Consider the following 23,957-nt stretch of genomic DNA (forward strand, 5'->3'; position numbering starts at 1 on the left):
CTGCTGAGGACATGCAGGTCCTGGGCCTCCTCCACTGCCGCTCCCTCACCACTCGACGCCTGGAGGAAGAATGCCTAATCTTCCGCCTCGGAACACTTCAACCCCAGCGCATCAATGTGGACTTCACCAGTTTCCTCATTTCCCCTTCCCCCACCTCATCCCAGTTCCAACCTTCCAGCTCAGCACCACCCTCCTGACCTGTCCTAACTGCCTATCTTGCTTCCCACCTATCCACTCCACCCTCCTCTCTGACCTATCACCTTCATCCCCACCCCCCATTCACCTATTGTACTCTATGCTACTTTCTCCCCACCCCCACCCACTCTCATTTATCTATCCATTCTGCAGGCACCCGGCCTCTTTTCCTGATGAAGGGCTATTGCCCGAAATGTTGATTTTCCTGCTCCTCGGATGCTACCTGACCTGCTGTGCTTTTCCAGCACCATTCTAATCTAGACTCTGGTTTCCAGCATCTGTAGTCCTTGTTTTTACCTATACCTGACATATGCTTCCTTCTTTTACTTAACCAAATACTCAATTTCTCTCGTCATCCAGCATTCCCTACACCTAGCAACCTTTCCTTTCACCCTGACAGGACTATACTGTCTTTGGACTCTCGTTATCTCATTTCTGAAGCTTCCCATTTCCCAGCCATCCCTTTACCTGAGAACATCTGGCCCCAATCAGCTTTTGAAAGTTCTTGTCTAATAACATCAAATTAGCCCTCCTCCAATTTAGAACTTTACCTTTTTAGCTCTGGTTTATTCTTTTCAACACTATTTTAAAACTAATAGAATTATGGTCGCTGGCCCCAAAGTGCTTCTCCACTAATACTTCAGTCACCTGCCCTGCTTTATTTCCCAAGGGTAGGTCAAGTATTGCATCTTCTCTAGTAGGTACATCCACATACTGAATAAGAATTTTTTTTGTACACACTTAACAAATTCCTGTTCATTTGAACCCTTAACACTATGGCACTCCCAGTCTATGTTTGGAAAGTTAAAATCCCCCACCATAACCACCGTATTATTCTTACAGATAACTAAAATCTCCTTACAAATTTGTTTCTCAATTTCCCTCTGACTATTAGGGGGTCTATAATACAATCCCAGTGAGGTGATTATCCCTTCTTATTTCTCAGTTCCACCCAAATAACTTCCCTGGATGTATTTCCAGCAATATTCTCCCTAAGTACAGCTGTAACGCTATCCATGATCAAAACACCACTGCCCCTCCTCTCGTGCTCTCCTTTCTATCTTTCCTGTAGTATTTGTATCCAGGAACATTAAACTGTCAGACCTGACAATCCCTGAACCATGCTTCTGTAATTGCTATGATATCCCAGTGGAGAAAGTGAGGTCTGCAGATGCTGGAGATCAGAGCTGGAAATGTGTTGCTTGAAAAGCGCAGCAGGTCAGGCAGCATCCAGGGAACAGGAGAATCGACGTTTCGGGCATAAGCCCTTCTTCAGGAATGAGGAAAGTTTGTCCAGCAGGCTAAGATAAAAGGTAGGGAGGAGGGACTTGGGGGAGGGGCGTCGGAAATGTGATAGGTGGAAAGAGGTCAAGGTGAGGGTGATAGGTCAGACTGGGGTGGGGGCGGAGAGGTCGGGAAGAAGATCTCAGGTTAGGAAGGCGGTGCTGAATTTGATGGATTTGACTGAGACAGGGTGGGGGGAGGGGAAATGAGGAAACTGGTGAAATCCGAGTTCATCCCTTGTGGTTGGAGGGTTCCTAGCCGGAAGATGAGGCGTTCTTCCTCCAACCGTCGTTTTGTTGTGGTCTGACGATGGAGGAGTCCAAAGACCTGCATATCCTTGGTGGAGTGGGAGGGGGAATTGAAATGTTGAGCTACAGAGTGGTTGGGTTGGTTGGTCCGGGTGTCCCAGAGATGTTCTTTGAAACGCTCCGCAAGTAGCCGGCCTGTCTCCCCAATATAGAGGAGGCCACATCGGGTGCAGAGAATGCAATGGATGATATGTGTGGAGGTGCAGGTGAATCTGTGGCGGATATGGAAGTTTCCTTTGGGGCCTTGGAGGGAGGTGAGGGGGGAGGTGTGGGCGCAAGTCTTGCACCTCCTGCGGTTGCAGGGGAAGGTGCCGGGAGTGGAGATTGGGTTGGTGGGGGGTGTGGATCTGACGAGGGAGTCACGGAGGGAGTGGTCTTTACGGAATGCTGATAGGGGAGGGGAGGGAAATATATCCTTGGTGGTGGGGTCCGTTTGGAGGTAGCGGAAATGACGGCGGATGATGCGCTGTACATGGAGATTGGTGGGGTGGTAGGTGAGGACCAGTGGGGTTCTGTCCTGGTGGCGGTTGGAGGGGCAGGGTTCAAGGGCGGAGGAGCGGGAAGTGGAAGAGATGCGGTGGAGGGCATCGTCGACCACGTCGGGGGGGAAATTGCGGTCCTTGAAGAAGGAGGCCATCTGGGTTGTGCGTTTTTGGAACTGGTCCTCCTGGGAGCAGATGCGGCGGAGTCGAAGTAATTGGGAGAATGGGATGGCGTTTTTACAGGGGGCAGGATGGGAGGAGGTGTAGTCCAGGTAGCTGTGGGAGTCAGTCGGTTTGTAGTAGATGTCCGTGTTGATTCGGTCGCCTGAGATAGAAATAGAAAGGTCGAGGAAGGGGAGGGAGGAATCTGAGACTGTCCAGGTGAATTTGAGGTCGGGGTGGAAGGTGTTGGTGAAGTGGATGAACTGTTCAACTTCCTCGTGGGAGCACGAGGCAGCGCCGATACAGTCATCGATGTAGCGGAGGAAAAGGTGGGGGGTGGGGCCAGTGTAGTTGTGGAAGATGGATTGTTCCACATATCCTACGAAGAGGCAGGCATAGCTGGGGCCCATGCGGGTGCCCATGGCTACTCCTTTCGTTTGGAGGAACTGGGAGGATTGGAAAGAGAAGTTGTTCAGGGTGAGGACCAGTTCAGTCAGTCGAAGGAGGGTGTCAGTGGAAGGGTACTGGTCGGTACGGCGGGAAAGAAAGAAGCGGAGGGCTTTAAGTCCTTCGTGATGGGGGATGGAGGTGTACAGGGACTGGATGTCCATGGTGAAAATAAGGCGTTGGGGACCGGGGAAGCGAAAATCATGGAGCAGGTGGAGGGCATGGGTGGTGTCCCGAACGTAGGTGGGGAGTTCTTGGACTAAGGGGGACAGGACGGTGTCAAGGTACGCAGAGATGAGTTCGGTGGGGCAGGAGCAGGCGGAGACAATGGGTCGGCCGGGGCAGTCAGGTTTGTGGATTTTGGGCAGGAGGTAGAAGCGGGAGGTGCGGGGTTGTAGGACTATGAGGTTGGAGGCGGTGGATGGGAGATCCCCCGAGGTGATGAGGTTATGGACGGTCTGGGAGATGATGGTTTGGTGGTGGGGGGTGGGGTCATGGTCAAGGGGGCAGTAGGAGGAGGTATCTGCGAGCTGGCGTTTGGCCTCAGCGGTGTAGAGGTCGGTGCGCCAACCTACTACCGCGCCTCCCTTGTCTGCTGGTTTGATAGTGAGGTTGGGGTTGCAACGGAGTGAGTGGAGGGCTGCGCGTTCCGAGGGTGAGAGGTTGGAGTGGGTGAGTGGGGTGGGGGAGTTCAGGTGGCGGTTAATATCGCGGCGGCAGTTGGCTATGAAGAGGTCGAGGGCAGGTAGGAGGCCAGCACGGGGTGTCCAGGTGGATGGGGTGTGTTGGAGGCGGGAGAAGGGGTCGTCAGAGGGTGGGCGGGAGTCTTGGTTAAAGAAGTGGGCACGGAGGCGAAGGCGGCGGAAGAATTGTTCGATGTCACGTCGCGTGTTGAATTCATTAATCCGGGAGCGTAGGGGAATGAAGGTGAGGCCTCTGCTGAGGACTGATCTTTCATCCTCAGAGAGGGGTAGGTCTGGAGGGATAGTGAAAACACGGCAGGGCTGGGAGCTCGGACCTGGTGTGGGGCTGGAGGTGGGTGTGGGGGCGGGGTTAGGTCTGGGGGCGGGGACGGGGATCGGCGTGGGGGCGGGGTTAGACGTGGTGACGGAAATAGGCGTGGGGGCGGGGTTAGGCATACATTCGGAGATTGGCGAAGGGGCAGGGTTAGGCGAGGTGACGGAACTCGCCGGGGGGACGGGGTTAGGCGTGGAGATCGGTGTGGGGGCGGAGACACATGCGGCGTTGTGGGCGTGTAGGTTAGTGACATCCCAGTCCCATGTTCCTAACCATGCCCTGAGTTCATCTGCCTTCCCTGCCAGGCCTTCTAGCATTGAAATAAATGCAGTTTAATTTATCAGCTTTACCTTGTTCTCTGCTTTGTCCCGGCCTGCCCTGACTGTTTGACTGGCTTCTTTTCTCAATTGTACCAGTCTCAGATTGGTCACTTCCCTCACTATCTCCCTGCCACACCATTCCCCCCCCCCCCCCCCAACTTACTAGTTTAAATCTTCCCGAGCAGCTCCAGCAAGTAGTAATAACCAAATTTGTACAAATCACAGGAGTCAAGTGGATGCACTCTTTTTGAAACCAGGAATCCAACACAAATTCTTCCATGTTTTAAACTACTTTTGGATATAAATAGACAGATAGTTGTTATTTATCTTCGTATTGTGAAAGTAAACACTTCAGAAAATTGAATGGAGCATGAAAATTTCAAAGACTACATACCTAATACCTTGCTGTTCTTGCTCAATGTGCTTGATCTGCACTTGAAGTACATCCATGTGAATTTTGATTTCTTCAGTCCTCTCTTTCATTGCTGTTTCAAGTTGAATTTTTCGCTTCTCTAAAGATAATACATCATCTGCTTTGTTATGCAGCATATCGTGCAGACGCTCAACTTCTAACTTTAAAAGGTTATCTTCAATCATTAAATCCTAAAGAACAAGTAGAAAAGTCATCATTGCTGTGAAAACTATTTCATTGTTCATGAGCATAACAAGCATAGCCAAATCAACCCATACAAAATACTTGTTGTCCCATGATTTAAAATTGAGTATTTTATGACAGCAATTTGTTTTTGATCAATAATATATAAAACATACTAATAACTTCAACTCGAGCCACAAAAATAAATACAAAAAGTATTATAAAGTCTAATAGTAGAAGTTTTTACAAATGCTCTAAGTATTGACAAAAAGATATATTTTTAAAGTTTTCTACTTTGCAAGGATCAGGTCAAATGCAGGAATACCAAATTTCAAACAATCACAGTAATTTATGTGACAGGAGATACGGGAACAGACAATTTGACAAGTTATTTGAACTGACAAAGGGAAACCATAGCTTGTACAAATTTTTGCTAATTTAAGAAAGGTGCAAGACTTAAACATATTTCAATCACATACATTCATTCTGTGTATGAATGTATGTGATTGCTTCTGGCAAGCATAAATGAGCCATGTTACAATTTTGACTAATTATTTTAAATTGGTTGTTCGTGGAGCTATTAATATGATCATGATTGTCAAGCAGGTCCGCCCCAATCACAGGATCACATCTAACAACAGCATGATATGTTTTGCATTTTTCAACCTCAGGCTAGTTGATTGTGGTTCATACTCTGCATTGTAAACAACTGAAGCAAGAAACCTTTTGATCTTTCATCTAATTTCTTCCGTCTTGTGGAAGGATATGGTGGCACTGGAGGCAGTTCAGAGGAGGTCCACCACATTGATCCCAGGGATGAAAAGGGTGTCATAAGAGCAGTGATTCACAAGGAGGGGGAATCCTATTGAGATATATAAAATGCTAATGGGATCAATAAGGTGGACAATGAACAGATGTTCGCCCTTGTGGGACAGTCTCAAAAAAGAGGTCATAGATATCAAGTGAGAGGAGGTAGGTTCAAGACTGAAATGAGGAGAAACTACTTCTCTCGGAGGATTGTCAATCTGTGGATCTCACTGCCCCACGTGCACTGGAGGCAGAATCAACCAACAGATTCAAGAAAGAAATAGACACGTTTCTGATGAAAAGTGGGAAAAAGGGCTATGGAGAATCAGGGATGAGATGATAAAATCAGGCATGATCATGTTAAATGGCACAGCAGGCTCAAAGGGCTGATTTTTAAAAATTCATTCACAGGATGAAGGTATTCTTGGCTGGGCCAGCATTTATTGTCTATCCCTAATTTCTAAGAGGACAGATAAGAGTCAATCACATCACTAAGTCTGGAGTCACATGTCGGCCAGACCAGGCAAGGACATTAGTGAACCAGATAGGATTTTCCTAATAATCGTCAATGGATTCATGGTCATCATTAGACTCTTAATTCCAGATTTTTATTACCTTCAAATTCCACCTTCTGCTATGGTGAGATTTGATCCTGGGTCCCCAGAACATTACTCAGGTGTCCAGCTTAACCATCCAGCAATAATGCTACTTGGCCATTACCTCTCCTGAATTGCCTATTCCTGTTTGTAATTCCTATGTTCCTATTGCTGGGGTGTATGACCTACATACCTGACAATTATAGGACATAGAACATTACAGTGCAGTACAGGCCCTTTGGCCGTCGATGTTGCGTTGCCCTGTGAAACCAATCTGAAGCCCATTTAACCTACACTATTCCTTTCTTGTTCATATGCCTATCTAATGACCATTTAAATGCCCATAAAGTTGGTGAGTCTACAACTGTTGCAGGCAGTGTGTTCTACGTCCTACTACTCTCTGAATAAAGAAATACCTCTGACATCTGCCCAATATCTATCACCCCTCAATTTGAAGCAATGCCCCATTGTCCTAGCCATCACCATCCAAGGAAAAAGGCTTTCTCTGTCCACCCGATCTAACCCTCTGATTATCATATATGTCTCAATTAAGTCACCTCTCAATCTTCTTCTCTCAAATGAAAACAGTCTAAGTTCCTCAGCCTTTCCTCGTAAGACCTTCCCTCCCTACCAGACAACATCCTAGTAAATCTCCTCTGAACCCTTTCCAAAGCTTCCACATCCTTCCTATAATGCGGTGACCAGAACTGCACGCAATACTCCCAAGTGCGGCCGCACCAGAGTTTTGTACAGCTGCAGCATGATCTCATGGTTCCGAAACACGATCCCTCTACTACTAAAAGCTAACACACTGTATGGCTTCTTTACAGCCCTATCAATCTGGGTGGCAACTTTGAGGGATCTATGTACATGGACACAGAGATTTAGATTAGATTACTTACAGTGTGGAAACAGGCCCTTCGGCCCAACAAGTCCACACCGACCCGCCAAAGCGCAACCCACCCAAACCCATTCCCCTACATTTACCCTTTCACCTAACACTATGGGCAATTTAGCATAGCCAATTCACCGAACCTTCACATTTTTGGATTGTGGGAGGAAACCGAAGCACCTGGAGGAAACCCACGCAGACACGGGGAGAATGTGTAAACTCCACACAGAGAGTCGCCTGAGGCGGGAACTGAACCCGGGTCTCTGGCATTGTAAGGCAGCAGTGCTAACCACTGTGCTGTCCAAGATCTCTCTGCTCATCTACACTACCAAGAAACCTACCATTCGCCCATTACTCTGCATTCCTGTTACTCTTTCCAAAGTGAATCACCTCACGCTTTTCAACATTAATCTCCATTTACACCTCTCAGCCCCGCTCTGCAGCTTATCTATGTCCCTCTGTAACCTAAAACATCCTTCAGCACTATCCACAACTGTACTGACCTTAATGTCGTCCGCAAATTTACTAACCATCCTTCTACGCCTCATCCAGGTTGTTTATAAAAATGACAAACAACAGTGGACCCAAAACAGATCCTTGCAGTACACCACTAGTAACTGAAATCCAGGATGAACATTTCCCATCAACCACTACTCTCTGTCTTCTTTCAGCTAGCCAATTTCTGATCCAAACCACTAAATTGCCCCAATCTCATGCCTCTGTATTTTGTGCAGTAGCTTACCATGGGGAACCTCATTAAATGCCTTACTGAAATCTAATACACCACATCAACTGCTTTACCCTCATCCTCCTGAACTCAATAAGGTTTTTGAGGCACAACTTATCCTGCACAAACCCGTGTTGACTATCCCCAATCAAATTATTCCTATCGAGATGATTATATATCCGATCTCTTATAATCCTCTCCAACACTTTACCCACAACCAAAGTAAGGCATACTAGTCTATAATTACCAGGGTTGTCTCTACTCCCCTCCTTGAATAAGGGAACAACATTTGCTATCCTCCAGTCTTCTGGTACTATTCCTGTAGACAATGATAACATAAAGATCAAAGGCAAAGGCTCAATAATCTCCTCTTTGGCTTCCCGGAGAATCCTCAGATAAATCACATCTGGCCCAGGGGATTTATCTATTTTCACACTTTCCAGAACTCATTCTTATGCAATATTGCTCATTGGTAGGTCGAACATTTTTTGTACTATTGTCAGCATCCTGTTAATGGAAAATAGCACTTATGTAGCTTCTCTTTTAAACATTCAAATTCACAAGCTGTTTAATTACTTGGGAGCCATACACAGGCAGGAGGCCTTTGTCATTGAAAACTGGTCACCATTTCACAGATGAAACAGTTACTTGTTGCTAGACTAATATCTATTTGTATACTGCCGCCTGGCTGCAGCTAGGCTTTCCCCACTGCTTGAACCAACAGCTGTGGAAACAGCATTTATGAGGGTCAAGTAACATGCATTTTTTTAAAAATGGTGCAATAGGTCCTCAACAATGCTTGATTTTTAAAATAGTTACTTTCCCATCTCAGTCTACAATCAAAAATACTGAAAAAATAATTTTTAAGAAAATCTTTACAATATTTCAAAGCGGTCTTGTTTTTCAGAATTGTGCTGTTAAGTTTAAAAATTACCAATGTCAGAAGAATGTTAAATAGAGAGTAGTGGTTGAACAATTAAGTTTCTGACTCAAGGGAAGTTATGCAGTGATGTTCTCCATAGGTTGTTATTTGGACAGTACTCTTTTTGATAAATGTTTGACAAGTCCATATCTCATGCTAATATCACTTCTGCTACTTAGCCATGTAAGAGCAGTAGGGAGATTGAAATTTCACAATTAGTTTAATTATAATCCCTCAAAATATATTCATCAATTAACCTAATATTCTATTATTCTGCTGAACTGTAACCTGTGTAGATCTTATTAGTTTAATGTGATGTGACTCTGCTTTGCCCTACTTGACGAAGAAATGCACCATGGGATTTTGAACAAAATGAACATAACACACAAATGAGTTAATTATAGGACAAATGCCGAGAAGTTCCTTTTTTGCTTATTTTCATTTCATATTGTAAAACTTCACAGAAGTTGAAGTAATTCTTGTCAAACCAGGGCAGCAACTTTGTGAAAGTACTGTGGTTCTTACTTTACAGTTCAGGTTCGGGCACAAGGTCAAAACTCAGTTTCTCTCTCCAACACCTCTGAGTCATCTGCTTCCAACTGAACTAATGTGACTCTATTAATTTCAGTTTAAAACTTTGCATACACCTTGCTCACTACAAGCTGCTGCTCCTTAACTCCAAGTCACAACCCACAGTATGCTCAATGATGTTTTTAAAACAAAAAGAAAATTGCTAGAGAAACTCAGCAGGTCTAGCAGCATCTGTGGAGAAAAAAGCAGTTAACACTTCAAGTTGATGAATCTTCATAAGAACTGTCAGCAGCTAGGAAGTTAATTTCTAATTTTTTTTAATTGCAAAAATACACCTTATTCATAGAAAGAAATCTTTGGTACCTGTACAGTTACTAGAGCCATTCATATCTATACTCTCTTAACTTACAGAGAACAAATTAAGACTTTGATGTTCACCATTCTCTATATTTGCAGTCAACCTCTTGGCATTTAGCTGGGGCATCAGCCTCAGCTGAAAAGCTGCCCCAAGCTTCAGGAAGTCCCTAAGCACATTGTCCTGGACCATAGAAAATGCCAATCTGCAATACTCAGTCAGGGTTAACTCCTTCAAATAGAAGACCAACAAGTTTTGGGCAGACCAAAGAGCAACTTCACCGAGTTGATGGTCCTCCAGGTGCAGTTGATGTTCGTCTTGGTGTGCGTCCAGGGGAACAGACCATAGAACACGGCGTCACATGTCACGGAGCTGCTCGGGACGAATCTCGACATACGCCACTTCATTCCTCTCCAGACTTTCTTTGCATAGGCACATTCCAGAAGGAAGTGTGAGACAGTCTCATCCCTTCCACATCCGCTTTGAGGGCAGCATACGGTGGTGCAGAGAGTCCAGGCATGCATAAAGGATCTCACAGGCAGTGCCCTTCTCACCACCAGCTAAGTAACTTCTTGGTGCTTGTTTGAAAGTTCTGGTGATGAGGCATTGCTGCTTTGAGGGCAGCATACGGTGGCGCAGAGAGTCCAGGCATGTATAAAGGATCTCACAGGCAGTGCCCTTCTCACCACCAGCCAAGTAACTTCTTGGTGCTTGTTTAAAAGTTCTGGTGATGAGGCATTCTGCCAAATTGCTTTGACAGTCTTCTCGGGGAGCCACTCGACAGGATCTGCCCTCACTTCCCGCTGGGGCTCAAGGATGCTACGTGCTGACCACCTCTTGATGGATGTGTAGTCAAAGGTGTTTTCCTTCACAAATTTCTCCACCAAGGACAGGTGATATGAAACGGTCCAACTACTTGGAGTGTTCCGTGATAGCGATGCCAGGCCCATCCGTTGCAACAGCGGGGACAGGTAGAACCGCAGTGCATAGTGACACTTGGTGTTTGTGTAACGGGGATCCATGCACAGCTTGATGCAGTCACACACACAAAAGTGGCCATCAGGGTGAGGGTAGCGTTGGATGTTTTTTTTACTCCCTTTGTCCGTATATGGTGTCCCATCAGACACGGTCCATCTTCGATCTCCACATGAAGTGAAAGATGGCCCGGGTGACTGCTTCGGGGAACTGGCCAGACCTGTGCCATGTACAACACTGAGAATACCTCACACCTGATGACCAGGTTTTTACCCACCATGGAGAGAGACTAGTGCTCCCATCTGCCCAATTTCTGCCTCACCTTAGTAACACACTCTTCCCAAGTCTTGGTGCAAGTCCCAGTCCCTCTGAACCAAATACCCAGCACCTTCAGGTGGTCTGTCCTGACAGTGAAGGGGATAGAGGATTGATCGGCCCGGTTTCCAAACAGCATGGCCTCTTACCTCGATTTATTTTGGCCCCCAAAGCCCTTTCGCACTGGTCACAGATGCACATGAGTCTGTGCACTGACAGTGGATCAGAATAGAGAATAGCGATGTTATCCATATACAGGGAGGCCTTAACCTGTAAGGCCCCACTGCCAGGAATAGTCACCCTTCTCAGGCTGACATCCTTCCTGATGGACTTGGCAAATGGCTCTGCACAGCATGCAAACAAAGGAGGCGAGAATGGGCAGCCCTGCCTGACTCCATATCTGATTGGAAAGCTTCCTGATTCCCACCTGTTAACTGAAACTGCACTAACCATGTTGGTGTAAAGCAGTCAGATCCAGTTGGAGATTCCCTCCCTGAAGCCCATTTTGGCGAGAACCTCTCTCATGTATGTGTATGATATCCTGTCAAAGGCTTTCTCCTGATCCAGGCTGATGAGGCAGGTATCACTTCTCGGTCCTGCACATAGGCGATTGTATCTCTGAGGGGCATAAAACTCTCAGCGATCTTTCTATTCTAATTGGTTTAGGTGTGCTTTACCATATTGTGAGAACTTTTGACTTTAAAGGGTTAAATGTGTTCACTCTAAACTTATTAAACCTTTTCAAAGCAATGGTGTATACAATAAAAGAAAGCTAGGAGGAGATTTATTGTAGAAAGAGAGGGTAATAGAAAAGAGCAGCTGTATCCTATATTGGTTTTTATAAAATTCAAGTGTCTTAGAAGAAAAACAATTACATTTGACTAAATGTAATTTTTATAACAGAGTTAACATGGTAAGTGTTTACATTTGCAACTGTATATTCCTTTAGAATTTTATTACTTAAGACTATTTGAATAGGTGATTGAATGTGTCAGAATATCTCACTACTTGACCTTTTCGACACTGTTTATTATGCACACATACACTGCTTCACTTTTAAATGGTCGATTTTGTAATTTGTCTGTATTAGTATCTAGGGATTTTTTTGTAGTAGTGTTATTTAGTTTTAAGATAATATGCAACCTTTCCACTTGGTTCTGAAGAAGACAGACCAGACTTGAAACATTAACTCTGTTTCTCTTTCCATAGATGCTGTCAGATCCACTGCATTTTCTAGCATTCTGTGCTTGTTTCAGATTTCCAGCATCTGCAGTATTTTGCCTTTTTTTTCATTAGAGAGCATGGAGTTGTACAACATGGAAACAGAACTGTTCTTTGTTTTAAAAGTAAAAGCAACTCACTCCAAGCATGCACAACCACAGATGGGAAGAAAGAGTTATCGAACAATAGCTTATAAAAAAAAAGTCATTGATATGTGCAGTGATTTAATGAGGAACTTGCACTACTTAAGCAAAAAACCTGAGACGATGAGCTCAGAGAATCAATCATGAAGGCCTGCTCCCATTTCTTATGTTCTTATGTAAGTCAAGTTTTGACTTTATGTACCTTTACTTTGCATTGATTCTGATTTGTGTTTTACATGAAATAACGGACTGTTCACATAAAAAGGAAAATTTCAATTTAAATAGTTGATCCAAAATGAACATAACTAACATTCTCTGCAGACATATGGGATCATGAAGCTATTGGGTTCTAAAACAAGGATCACTGGACCTAAAATGTTAACTCTGATTTCTCTCCACAGATGCTGCCAAACCTCCTAAGATTTTCCAGCAATTTCTGTTTTTGTTTCTGATTTCCAGCATTGCAGTTCTTCTGATTCATTATTTTCTGCAAGAAAACCCCACTGTCTGTCAGGAGAATGTTCTTGGAAACCATGCAAACAATGATCGATTTGTAAATGCCAAACTGCATTTGCATATTACAATTCAGTGTGCACTTTCTATTTGTGCAGGTGCTTGCTTTCCATTTGTGTGGTGACACACAGTATTTTAGAAATACATATATACTTATGGATTATGAATATTGGACAGTGGAACTGAGTGTACATTACTGGATTGAGAAGGCATTTATCATGTGATTTCTTGGAAAAAGTCATGCATGTTGAAGAACTATGGGCTATTTGTTGTCACTGGAAAAGCAAATTTTAGAAAAAGAGATAATCTGAAGCTTTCAAAAATAGACAAGAGATTTGTCTTTATGGACATATTGGCTTGATAAACAAATTCAAAGAATAATCCTAAGGTCTGTGTGACTGCCAACTTGCAACAGCCTCCGGAGTATTGTTTTCTATTTGGCCACAGACTTGGGAACTATTGCCGGTTAGAAGAAAACTAACAGGATGGAAAACTTCTTCCCACTCTCCCTCTGAGTAAAAGCTAGCTCTGAAAGAAATCATGTGAAGAGATACCTTTGTAAAGTATTTTCTGGAAATCACGGAAAATTACAAAAATCATTATCTTTGATATCCTCAAACTCTGAAAGCTGAACTGTTAGTCAATCTAAAGACCTGAGTCGAAAAGATCTTCCTCCTTAATTAAAGACTCTGTTCATTCTGTATCTGATAGGAACTTGATCTCATTGACAGGGAACCAAATGAACTGAAATAAACTCATTCTACCCTTTTAATTTGGACTCTAGATCTTTTCCTTTTTCCCCAACCATTATACTTCTGCAGACCTGTCTTAGCCTATTTGTGTGTATGTGTGTTTAGTAGATATAGTTTAATTCTGTATAGCAGCTTAGTTGATAAAAAATTTTGCATATTGTCTAAATTTTATTTTAAATAAATTATTTTCTGATTTTATTTTCTAGTGAAATTTTCTTTTGTTCCGGGTAACAATAATAAAGAGAAGGCCGTTATTAATTTTTGTGATTGAATATTTATACTTTTGTAACAACTCATGGAGTAGTAGGGCATAATTACCCAACGCACCCCTCCTGTCAGACCAAACAACAGTGAGAACCACATGAGTGTCTTGGCTCTTTGCTTCCTTGCTCTGAGAACATTTTCTATTTTATAAGTCAATGTAGCTATTTGGGTACTAGGATCACAATTTACAGTTTTATGCATACATTACTATTCCCTTTTCCAAGTGCCGAATGTTCACTGCCTTCCAATCCCTTTCTTGATTAAAAGAACCATTACATCTTCATATGGCTTGCGTTCCATGAATGATTACATCTATCGAAAATTCCTGCCATAGTATTTCACTTTCTTGTCATGTCATGCATCATGTTTTGGAATTTTCATTTGTTTCACATTATGTCAAGCCTCCTTTCTATTATTGTATTATAAGTTATACCTTGTTTAAGTTAATACTTTATTTTGAAGTTTTGGATTCACATGACTGCTACATGTTGGAATCAAAAGCTATGCGAAACATCTAATCCTGACAATAGAAACATATAGTTAAAAAAATTATTGTGGTAAGCTTTCATGTCTTGGTATTGAGAATATCTCATCCTTCTGAATTTAAAAAAAAATACAAGGGTTCATACATAGGCATGCACAGTAGCTGTGCTTCTTTCACCCCATGGGAGTCATCCCATGAAGATGCACATGTTACCTTTGTTCTATGGCCTTCTCAAATTACTGTGTTTTATCAGCAGTTGCAGGCCTTAATGTCTAAGCAACATTTCCCTCCAGGCATAGGCATTTTCTGCATTGGCTGCATTCTTCATAGTATTACCATAATGACTAACATTTATAAAAGTCAATTAGCTCTTCACTATTTGACAAGACTGAAAGGACTATAATTATTAGCAGCCTATCATAATGTATTAATTAAATTGCACTTTTGGAAGCCTTTTCTATTATTTTACTGAAGTTGCAATGATTTTGGAAAAGATATGGGTTTATATGACAGCAAAACAGGATGCCAAGCTATAAATTTCCTTTTTGCCTTGTAGCACTCTTGAATCACATGGAATAATGTCAGTGTCATCTCAAGCCTGCATTAATGCTTGACATTGAGTTGGTTGTTCTAAGGTATAAAAGTAACCTGAGTAACTCAAGATTTTTGTAATTACTTTCTTCAAATAAAATTAGAAATTCTCAATGATGCCAAGTCACAAGTACATCAGTGACGTCTTGTTATACAATTGTACCATGCTATAGTATTTAAAATGTAAATAAAATTACAATATATGCTGGGAGAGATAAATTTCTCCTTATTGCTCTATGATGAACTATCAACCTGTTATATTTCTGAGGACTGTTAAATCGTGCACCTGATCTGCTCACACAAAAATACCATCAACATGTCTCCTGTCCCACCACGGGGGCTGAACATCCTTGACCATTCCTACACAACCATCAAAGATGTCTACCGCTCCATATCCTGTCTACACTTTGGAAAATCAGATCGCAGCACGATGTTCCCCCTCCCAGCCTACAAGCAGAAGTTGAAATATGAGGGCTCAGTATGGAAAATAGTGCAGTGCTGGTCTGAGGCAGCGGAAGAGCTTCTGCTTGGAATTGGTGGACTAATCCACAAAGAAGAATTCAGTGGTCAACCAGGACGGGTATGCTACCATCAACATGGACTTAATGAGCAAGTATGTAGAGGACTGTGTGCCAACGAAGGCCATCCGTATGTTCCCCAACCAGAAACTGTGGATAAACTAGGAAATCCATTGCCTATTGCAGACAAGACGTGCAGTATTAAAGTCAGATGACTTGGACCTTGACAAGAAATCCAGATACAACCTCTTCAAGTCAATTAGAGATGCCAAGAGGCAATACCGAACTGAGTTAGAGACCCAAACTAACCACAAGGACATCCGACGTCTGTAGTAAGGCCTACATGACATAACGGGCTACAAAATGAAGCAAAACAGAATAGCAGGTGAAAATACATCCGTCAAGCAGAAGGTTAATGAAACAATGTCACTTGCCCCGATAGCCCCGGGTAGACCTGTTCCTTCAGTCACTGCTGCAGACATCAGATTTACATATGGAGAGTGAACTCATGGAAGGGGACTGGCCCAGATGGAGACACCGGCTGTGCACTCAAATCCTTTGCAGACCTGCCGGCAGGTGTGTGTGCTGATATCTTTAACCTCTCCTTGCTACAATCTGAAGCCCCCAGCTGCTTCAAGAAGACTCGCATCATCCCGTTTCCAAAGAAAACACATGTAACTTGGCTCAATAACTACTGCCCAATGAATCTGACCTCCATAATTATAAAGTGCTTTGAGAGGTTAGTCATGGCCTCCCAGCCTGCTTCAATTCCTTGCAATTTGGCTACCAGTGCAACAGGTCCATGGCAGACGCCATTGCCCTAGCCTTACACTTATCCCTGGAACATCTGGACAATAAAGATATCTACATAAAGCTTCTACTTATTGACTACAGCTCTGCCTTCAACACCATATTCCCAACCAAACTAATTTCCAAACTGCGAGACCTAGACCTCTGCAATTGGATCATTGACTTCCTGACCCACAGACCGCAATCAGTGAAGGTAGACAACATCTCCTCTTTGACAATCCTTAACACCAAGGCCTGGATGCATACTCGGCCACCTACTTTACTGTCAGTACACTCGTGATTGGGTGGCCAAATTCCGTCCGAACTCTATCTGACGACACCACCATTATCGGCTGGATATTAAAAAAATACAAAGTGCAATACAGGAAAGAGAGAAAATGCTTGGTTACAAGGTACATAGATAATAATCTCTTCCTTAATGCCAGAAAAACTGAAGAGCTGATCATCAACTTCAGAAAGAAAAGAGGAGGACACAACCCTATCTACATAGATGGAGCTGAGGTGGAGGTGGTCGAAAGGGATCTAATTCCTAGGAGTGACAATAACCAACAATCTGACCTGAACCACCCACATTGATGCAATGGTCAAGAAGGCACAATGCATCTTCTTTCTCAGAAGGAAATTCAGCATATCTGGAAGGACCGTCACCATCTTTTACAGGTGCACCATAGAAAGCATTCTATCTGGGTGCATCACAGCTCAGTATGGCAACTGCTGTGCTCAGGTCTGTAAGAAACTACAGAAAGTTCTGAACACAGGCCAGACCATTGCGCAAACTAACCATGCAGCCATTGACTCCAACTACACTTGTCATTGCTTCGGAAAGACAGCCAACATCATCAAAGACTCCTCCCACCCTGGTCATAATCTCTTTCAACCTCTTCCATCAGGCAGAAGATACAAAAGCTTAAACATAGGTACCAAGAGGATCAAGAACAGCTTCTACCCTGCTGTTATTAGACTTCTGATGGACCTCTCAAATTTCAGATCTGATACTGATCTTGTTTTTTGTACACCTTCTTTGTATTCCTCGCACTGTTCAATCACCCTGTGAACTTTGTGTCTTTGTATCTTATGATCTGCTGTACTGCATGTAAAACAAAACTTTTCACTGTATTTTGGTACAGGTGACAATAGTAAATCAGATCAAATCAAATAATTTAACAATGTGAAGCAATATTTTTGCCTACTTACATTGAATCCTTTGTATCCATGAAATCATGAATCTGCCTATCCATGCCAAAAAACAAGTTACAACAAAAATCAACGTCTGTGGGCAAAGGTTGCATATCCATGATTTTTAACCTATTTTAACTTACTTTTAAACAAGTTCCACACTTGCAAATTTTATCATTCACGGGGGTTCTCAGGAATGGAACTCTCATAGATATGGAGGAATGACTATATCTTACTTGTTCAGCAAGTTTGTTCTTTTTTAGCTCCTTTTCTCCAGTGTCAATGTGGAGATGGATGTCTTCGATTTTACTGGTCAAATCCGTTTTCTCTTCTCTGCATTTGTCCAGCTGTCTTCTCAAATGATGTGTGTCATTCTGCAGGGTGGGAAACAATTGTAAACTGAGAGAAATATGTGCATGTAATGGAAAGTGTTGGGCCAATCTACAACTTTTAAAATTTTTAGTCTTTCAAAAACAATCATTAAACTGGAAAATGACTTTTAAAATTTGCTACAGTTAATAACTAAAAACACAACAGGTTTAATTGGAAGCACTAGCTTTCGGTGCGTCGCTCCTTCATCAGGTGGTTGTCATCAGTGAAGGAGCGGCGTTCCGAAAACTAGTGCTTCCGATTAAACCTGTTGGACTATAACCTGGTGTTGTGATTTTTAACCTTGTCTAATCAAGTCTTGAGATAACAAAGACACAAATGAAGATTTCAACAGCAGATCAGCTGAGATGGGGTGAAGTCAAGAAATGTTATGGAGGTGGAGATGGGTAATGATGAGGAGGATATTTCATGTAAAATTATCTTGAATTAAATATGGAACTGAGGTTGCAAACAGTTTGGTTCAACATTTGGGGAGAAATCTGGATTTGACAGCTAGGTAACAGAGTCATAATGTAATCATATTTGATTTAAATATGTTTTTGATATGGTGACTAATCAGAGGGATTTGTCCTTTAAAAGGTAAGAGACGATTCAGTTGTCTCGTACTCTATATTGGTTCAGATGCAATTGTCCTTTCTGTAGTGGTTATGTTCTCCTTAATTGTATTTAATAATATGAAAAATTTGGTATGAATGCAAGCAGTGGACATTGTGTTTTGATTCTCTCTCTGATCCATAATTTGACATCCGGGATTTTTAGATTATTTTCCTGGTGCATACTGGAAAAGTATGAGTTCATAATGACATCATTTGGAACTCCATCAACAGAAAGAAGAGGAGAGGTCTTTGATTCCCACCATAAATTCTCTTCCGAGTTGGTTCCTTCATCATTAGTTATCCAATATCCTGGAACTCCCTCTGTAACAGCACTGCAGGAGTTTCTTCTTCACATAGTAGTGATTCAAGTAAGTGACTCACCACCACTTTCTTTAGAGCAATTAGAGATGCTGCCCTTATGAGCAAATCCACCATATTGGATGAATAAAGATATTATATTGATTTTATTTCTTGCAACTTCACCTGTTACTGTTCATTCAGTAACAGCACCATCCTGAAGACTGCTTTAGAACAATCAGAAGTCGGGATTTAAATGACTGAAAACAACAAATGCTGGCGATCGCAACAGGTCAGACAGAATTCATGAAGAGAGAGAGCAAGTTAATGTTTCGACTCTAGATGGCTCTGGTAAAGAATGGTCTAGACTCAAAACATTAGCTTGCCTGGTCTCCATGGATGCTGTCTGACCCATTGTGATTACCAACATTTGTTTTCAGTACAGATTCCAGCATAAGACATAGGAGCGGAAGTAAGGCCATTCAGCCCATCGAGTCCACTCCGCCATTCAATCATGGCTGATGGGCATTTCAACTCCACTTACCTGCATTCTCCCTGTAGCCCTTAATTCCTTGTGACATCAAGAATTTATCAATTTCTGCCTTGAAGACATTTAGCGTCCCAGCCTCCACTGCACTCTGCGGCAATGAATTCCACAGGCCCACCACTCTCTGGCTGAAGAAATGTCTCCGCATTTCTGTTCTGAATTTACCCCCTCTAATTCTAAGGCTATGTTCACGTGTCCTAGTCTCCTCGCCTAACGGAAACAATTTCCTAGCGTCCACCCTCTCCAAGCCATGTATTATCTTGTAAGTTTCTATTAGATCTCCCCTTAATCTTCTAAACTCCAATAAATACAATCCCAGTAATCTACAGTAATTTGGTCCTTCTGGGGTTTGATTTATTTTGTTCTTACCAATTATTCAAAGAATATTGATAAGGTATTCAGCATAGTCTTAAGTCACATTTCATGTGTATAAAGGAAATGTTTGACTATGACAAATGGGGGTCCATTACAACCAGTGAAAATTTATAATGGGGAATAGGGAAATGGCAGAGAAGCTAAATGATTAATTTGTATATTCCCCTGAAGAAGACATGAAAATCTCCCAGAATTAGAGATGCAAGTATCTCAAGAGAATGAGGAGCTGAAGGAAATTAGAATAACTATAGGAACAGGAAGAGGCCATTTAGCCCTTCAAGTATGGTTTGCCATTCAATATGATCATTGCTGATTATCCAACTCAGTACCCTATTCTTGCTTTTGCCCTATATGCTTTGATCCTTTTAAGCTGAAAAACAGCATTTGGTTGTACTAGAGAAATTAATAGGGCTGAAAGTTGCTAAGTCCCAGGGACCTGATAGCCACATTCCAAAATGTTAAAGGATGCAGATTAGATTACTTACAGTGTGGAAACAGGCCCTTCGGCCCAACAAGTCCACACCGACCCGCCGAAGCGCACCCACCCAGACCCATTCCCCTACACCTAACACTACGGGCAATTTAGCGTGGCCAATTCACCTAACCATTTTTGGACTGTGGGAGGAAACCGGAGCACCTGGAAGAAACCCACGCAGACACGGGGAGAATGTGCAAACTCCACACAGTCAGTCGCCTGAGTCGGGAATTGAACCCAGGTCTCTGGCGCTGTGAGGCAGCAGTCCTAACCACTGTGCCACCGTGCCGCTCAAAAAAAATGCTGATGCAGTGATGAGATTTCAAAATTCTATAGATTCTGAATTCCTGCAGATTGAAGCTAGCAAATGTGACTGAACTATTGAAGAAGTGAGTGGGTGGTCTGTTTAGCCTTCTATCAGCAACAGTGAAAATGGTACAGTTAAAGGATATGATAAATGGAAACTTAGTAATGATCTGGTTGGGCAGAGTCAGCATGGATTTCCAAATAAAAAATGGTGTCTTATGAACTTGAGTTTTTTGAGGATGTTACTATCAAAATGATAAAGGGGAGTTGATGGGTCCTGCATACTTCAATTCTCAGAAACCTTTAGATAAAGTTCCTCACAGGAGATTGTTTAGTAAAATCAAAAGTACATGGGATGGTAAGTAATGTACTAGCATGGATTAAGAATTGGCTAACAGACAGGAAACAGATTGATATAATGAACAGGTCATTCTCACATTGGCATGCTGTGACCACTGGGGTACCACTAAGATTAGCACTTGCAGCCCCAGCTGTTCACAAGAAATATCAATGATTTCGCTGTGGAGACCAAATTAATGTTTCCAAATTTGCAGATGATACAAGGCTAAACAGGAATGTATGTTGTGAGGAAAACATAAAGCAGATTCAGAATGATTTGGACAGGGCTTAGTGAGTGGGCAAGAGCAGGGCAGATAGAGTAAAATGTGGAAAATGTGAGGTTATCCACCTTTGTAGAAGGAACAAAGGTTGGAAAGTGTGATTTCCAAAGGGATCAAGGTGTCCTTGTCAATAAGTCACTGATGCAGGTGCAGTAATCTAAAATGAAAGCTTTTGGAATGTTAGTCTCTGTTGCAAGAGGATTTGGTTACAAAAATAGTGAAGTTTTGCTTCAATTATATATAGATGTGGTTAGGTTGCATTTGGAATACTGTGTTCAGTTTTGGTCTCCTTACCTCAAGGATATTATTAACGGAGGGTTAGGATTAGTGTTGAAAATGAAGATCAATGAAGGTTCATCAGAGTTGTTCCTGGGATAGTAGCAATGCCTATGAATAGATCTGGGGTAAACTGGGCTTGTATAAACAAAATTTTAGGAGAATGAGAGGTGATCTCATTGAAACCTACAATATATGTAAAGGGATAGAAAGGGTAGATGCACATAAGATGTTTCCCCTCAGTGGGAAACCCAGAACTGGGGGGAACAATTTTTAAAATAAAGGTGATGCCATTTAGGACTGAGATGAGGAGAGGCTGTCTTCATCAGAGTTTTGAATCTTTGGAATTTTTCACTCCAAACAACTTTGGCAGCTCAGTCTGAGTACTTTTAGAGATTTCTGATTTCCAATGACATATTGAAAATAGTGTGAGTAAAAGGCAGTGAAATGTTTGATCAGCCATGATTGCATTAAATGGCAGCATAAATGGCCTACTGCCATTCTGAAATCCAAATTTTACTGTATAGCATTATTTATCTATGTTTACCAATCCATTCTAATGAAAAACATAATCAAAGCATGATTTATTCAAATAGCAGCACAAAATTAGACACTTAAGGAAAAAGGGAATGAGATAAAAATTTGAAAGATAAAGCATTAAAAAAATCTTATTCAAGTTAAATTTGACAAACATAGATTAATTACTTGGAGTTTCTTCAGCTGTATATTCAATAGGTTCACTGTGCTTTTCTTTTCTTCCAGATTTTTTGAGAGTTCTGCTGCCTTTTCTCCAAGCAACTCATTTTCATTACTACTCATATTACCTTCTAATTTAGCTAACCTTCGCTCCAGCTGCTGGATTTGAAAATCCTATGAATAGAAAAGATATTTCAGCAATCAGTCAAATGTTAAGTATTTTTCTCCACTAAGTAGACATTCTGTTTTAAAGCTTAAATATTCCTAAAATTTGGAGCAGCCTTTCAATTAATTGCAAGATGATGTGTCAGCCAAAGAGATATGATGATTCATTGGTCTGATTCATACCTGATCCAATTCAATATTTTATATGTGAAATGGAGCAAGGACAGCTGGATGAGAATGTCACTGATGTAAAATAAAACATGCCTGTGCTTTTTGTATTAGCATCAAGCAAATACTATCTCAAACAAGGCAGATTGCAAGCAAGGCGCACCTTTCACCACTCTTCTATAAAGAAGAGCAAAGTGTACTTTGATGTTATCTGCAGGCCTGAATTTAAACTCTAATCACAGATCAAAAGACAACTTTCCAAATCACTGTACTATCTGATTTATTAATCAGATGTCCAATCATTCACAAAAAAGGATCTGTGGTTCTGAACAACTCAAGTAAGCTGTGCAATGAATATAAAACTGATTTTATCTTGGTAAGCATGCCTATAATTTACTCAACATTTTAACAGAGTGTAAAAGTAAGCTACATTAAAAATTAAGTCCCCATCTCAAGTTCAAGTCTACTAGACTACTCATTCTCTGCTACCCTCAGCTTTCATTATCACTTATTCAGCTTTATTTCTTTCCTGACTTGCCACCCGTAATCCCCTCATTTATCAATCCGTTTCAAAATTCTCTCTCTGAGCTCCTTCTCTCTCACTTCTCCTTTACCAACATCCTGGTGAATCTACTCTACACCTGCTCCAGTGAAATCACATTCATCCTATTGGCTGGTGACCAGAACTGTACACAATACTACACCTGTGGCCTACAGTGCTAACATGACCTTCCTGCTCTTACAATCTATGCCTCAACTGAATGAAGGCAAATGTCCTGTGTGCCGCCTTGTAGTGATTGGAACCAGGTGGATCCCGTTAACTATGAGATCCTTGATTTGGGTTATTCATCTGGGCCAATCAGGTCATCCTGACTGACCAAAATAAACAAGGGATTCAGAATCTCCTCAATTCATGGACGGACTCTGAGCTGTCTGGCCACATATAAGTAAAGGGTGACTTAGTGACAGTTATTTCATGCCTCAACTACCCTATTAACCTGTCCTCCCACCCTCAGGGATCTGGAACAAGATTCTCCCTATACCATTGGTATCAATGTGTACACAATCTCTGTCCTTTGAGTTGCCTTTTGAATCATTGCGATCCTTTCAAGATTGAATCATTTCAGGAACATCGACCATAATGCCGTGTTTCTTCTCCTGGTTTACAGGCAAAAGCTCAAGCAGGAGACTCCCTTGTGGAAACAGGTCCACTGCTGGTTGGAGGAGGCATAGGATCAATTCTGGTGCTGTCTGAAATCGGCTGACTGGGCCATGTTCAAACAGTTCACAGGTACCTTCGACGAGTACACCACTGTTGTCACAGATTGTATCAGCAAGCGTATGGAGGACTGCATACCGAGGAAGTCAATCCAGGTGTACCCCAACAGGAAACCCTGGATGAATCAGGACATACAGAACTTGCTAAAAACCAGGCATGAGGCCTTCAGATCAGGAGACCCACTCAAATATAAGGAATCCAATTATCACTTTCGCAGAGTCTTTAAGATAACCAAGGACCAATACCGATCCAAACTAGAGACCCAGACAGACACCTAGGACTATGGCAAGGACTGAATGACATCACAGGTTCTAAGAAGAGACAGTGCAAGATGGAGGAGGAGAGTTAACACCTATTCCGACAAG

The 23,957-nt window shown here is 42.3% G+C and overlaps 1 protein-coding gene across 1 annotated transcript in view; it reads right to left on the bottom strand.

Moving 5' to 3' along the window:
* ccdc39 (coiled-coil domain 39 molecular ruler complex subunit) overlaps nucleotides 1–23,957 on the bottom strand; it is a 132,925-nt gene that overhangs the window by 54,285 nt on the left and 54,683 nt on the right. Inside the window, exons 11-13 of the mRNA XM_087993528.1 lie at nucleotides 21,990–22,154; nucleotides 17,639–17,776; nucleotides 4,610–4,818 (exon numbers count right to left, since the gene is read on the bottom strand). Of these exons, the coding sequence (XP_087849654.1) occupies nucleotides 4,610–4,818; nucleotides 17,639–17,776; nucleotides 21,990–22,154 (512 nt within the window). The remainder of the gene's footprint in view (nucleotides 1–4,609; nucleotides 4,819–17,638; nucleotides 17,777–21,989; nucleotides 22,155–23,957) is intronic.

Source organism: Chiloscyllium plagiosum, unplaced genomic scaffold (genome assembly GCF_037043375.1).
Source record: "Chiloscyllium plagiosum isolate Xiang-an unplaced genomic scaffold, Cpla_swu_hap1 HiC_scaffold_13, whole genome shotgun sequence".
NCBI lineage: Eukaryota > Metazoa > Chordata > Chondrichthyes > Orectolobiformes > Hemiscylliidae > Chiloscyllium > Chiloscyllium plagiosum.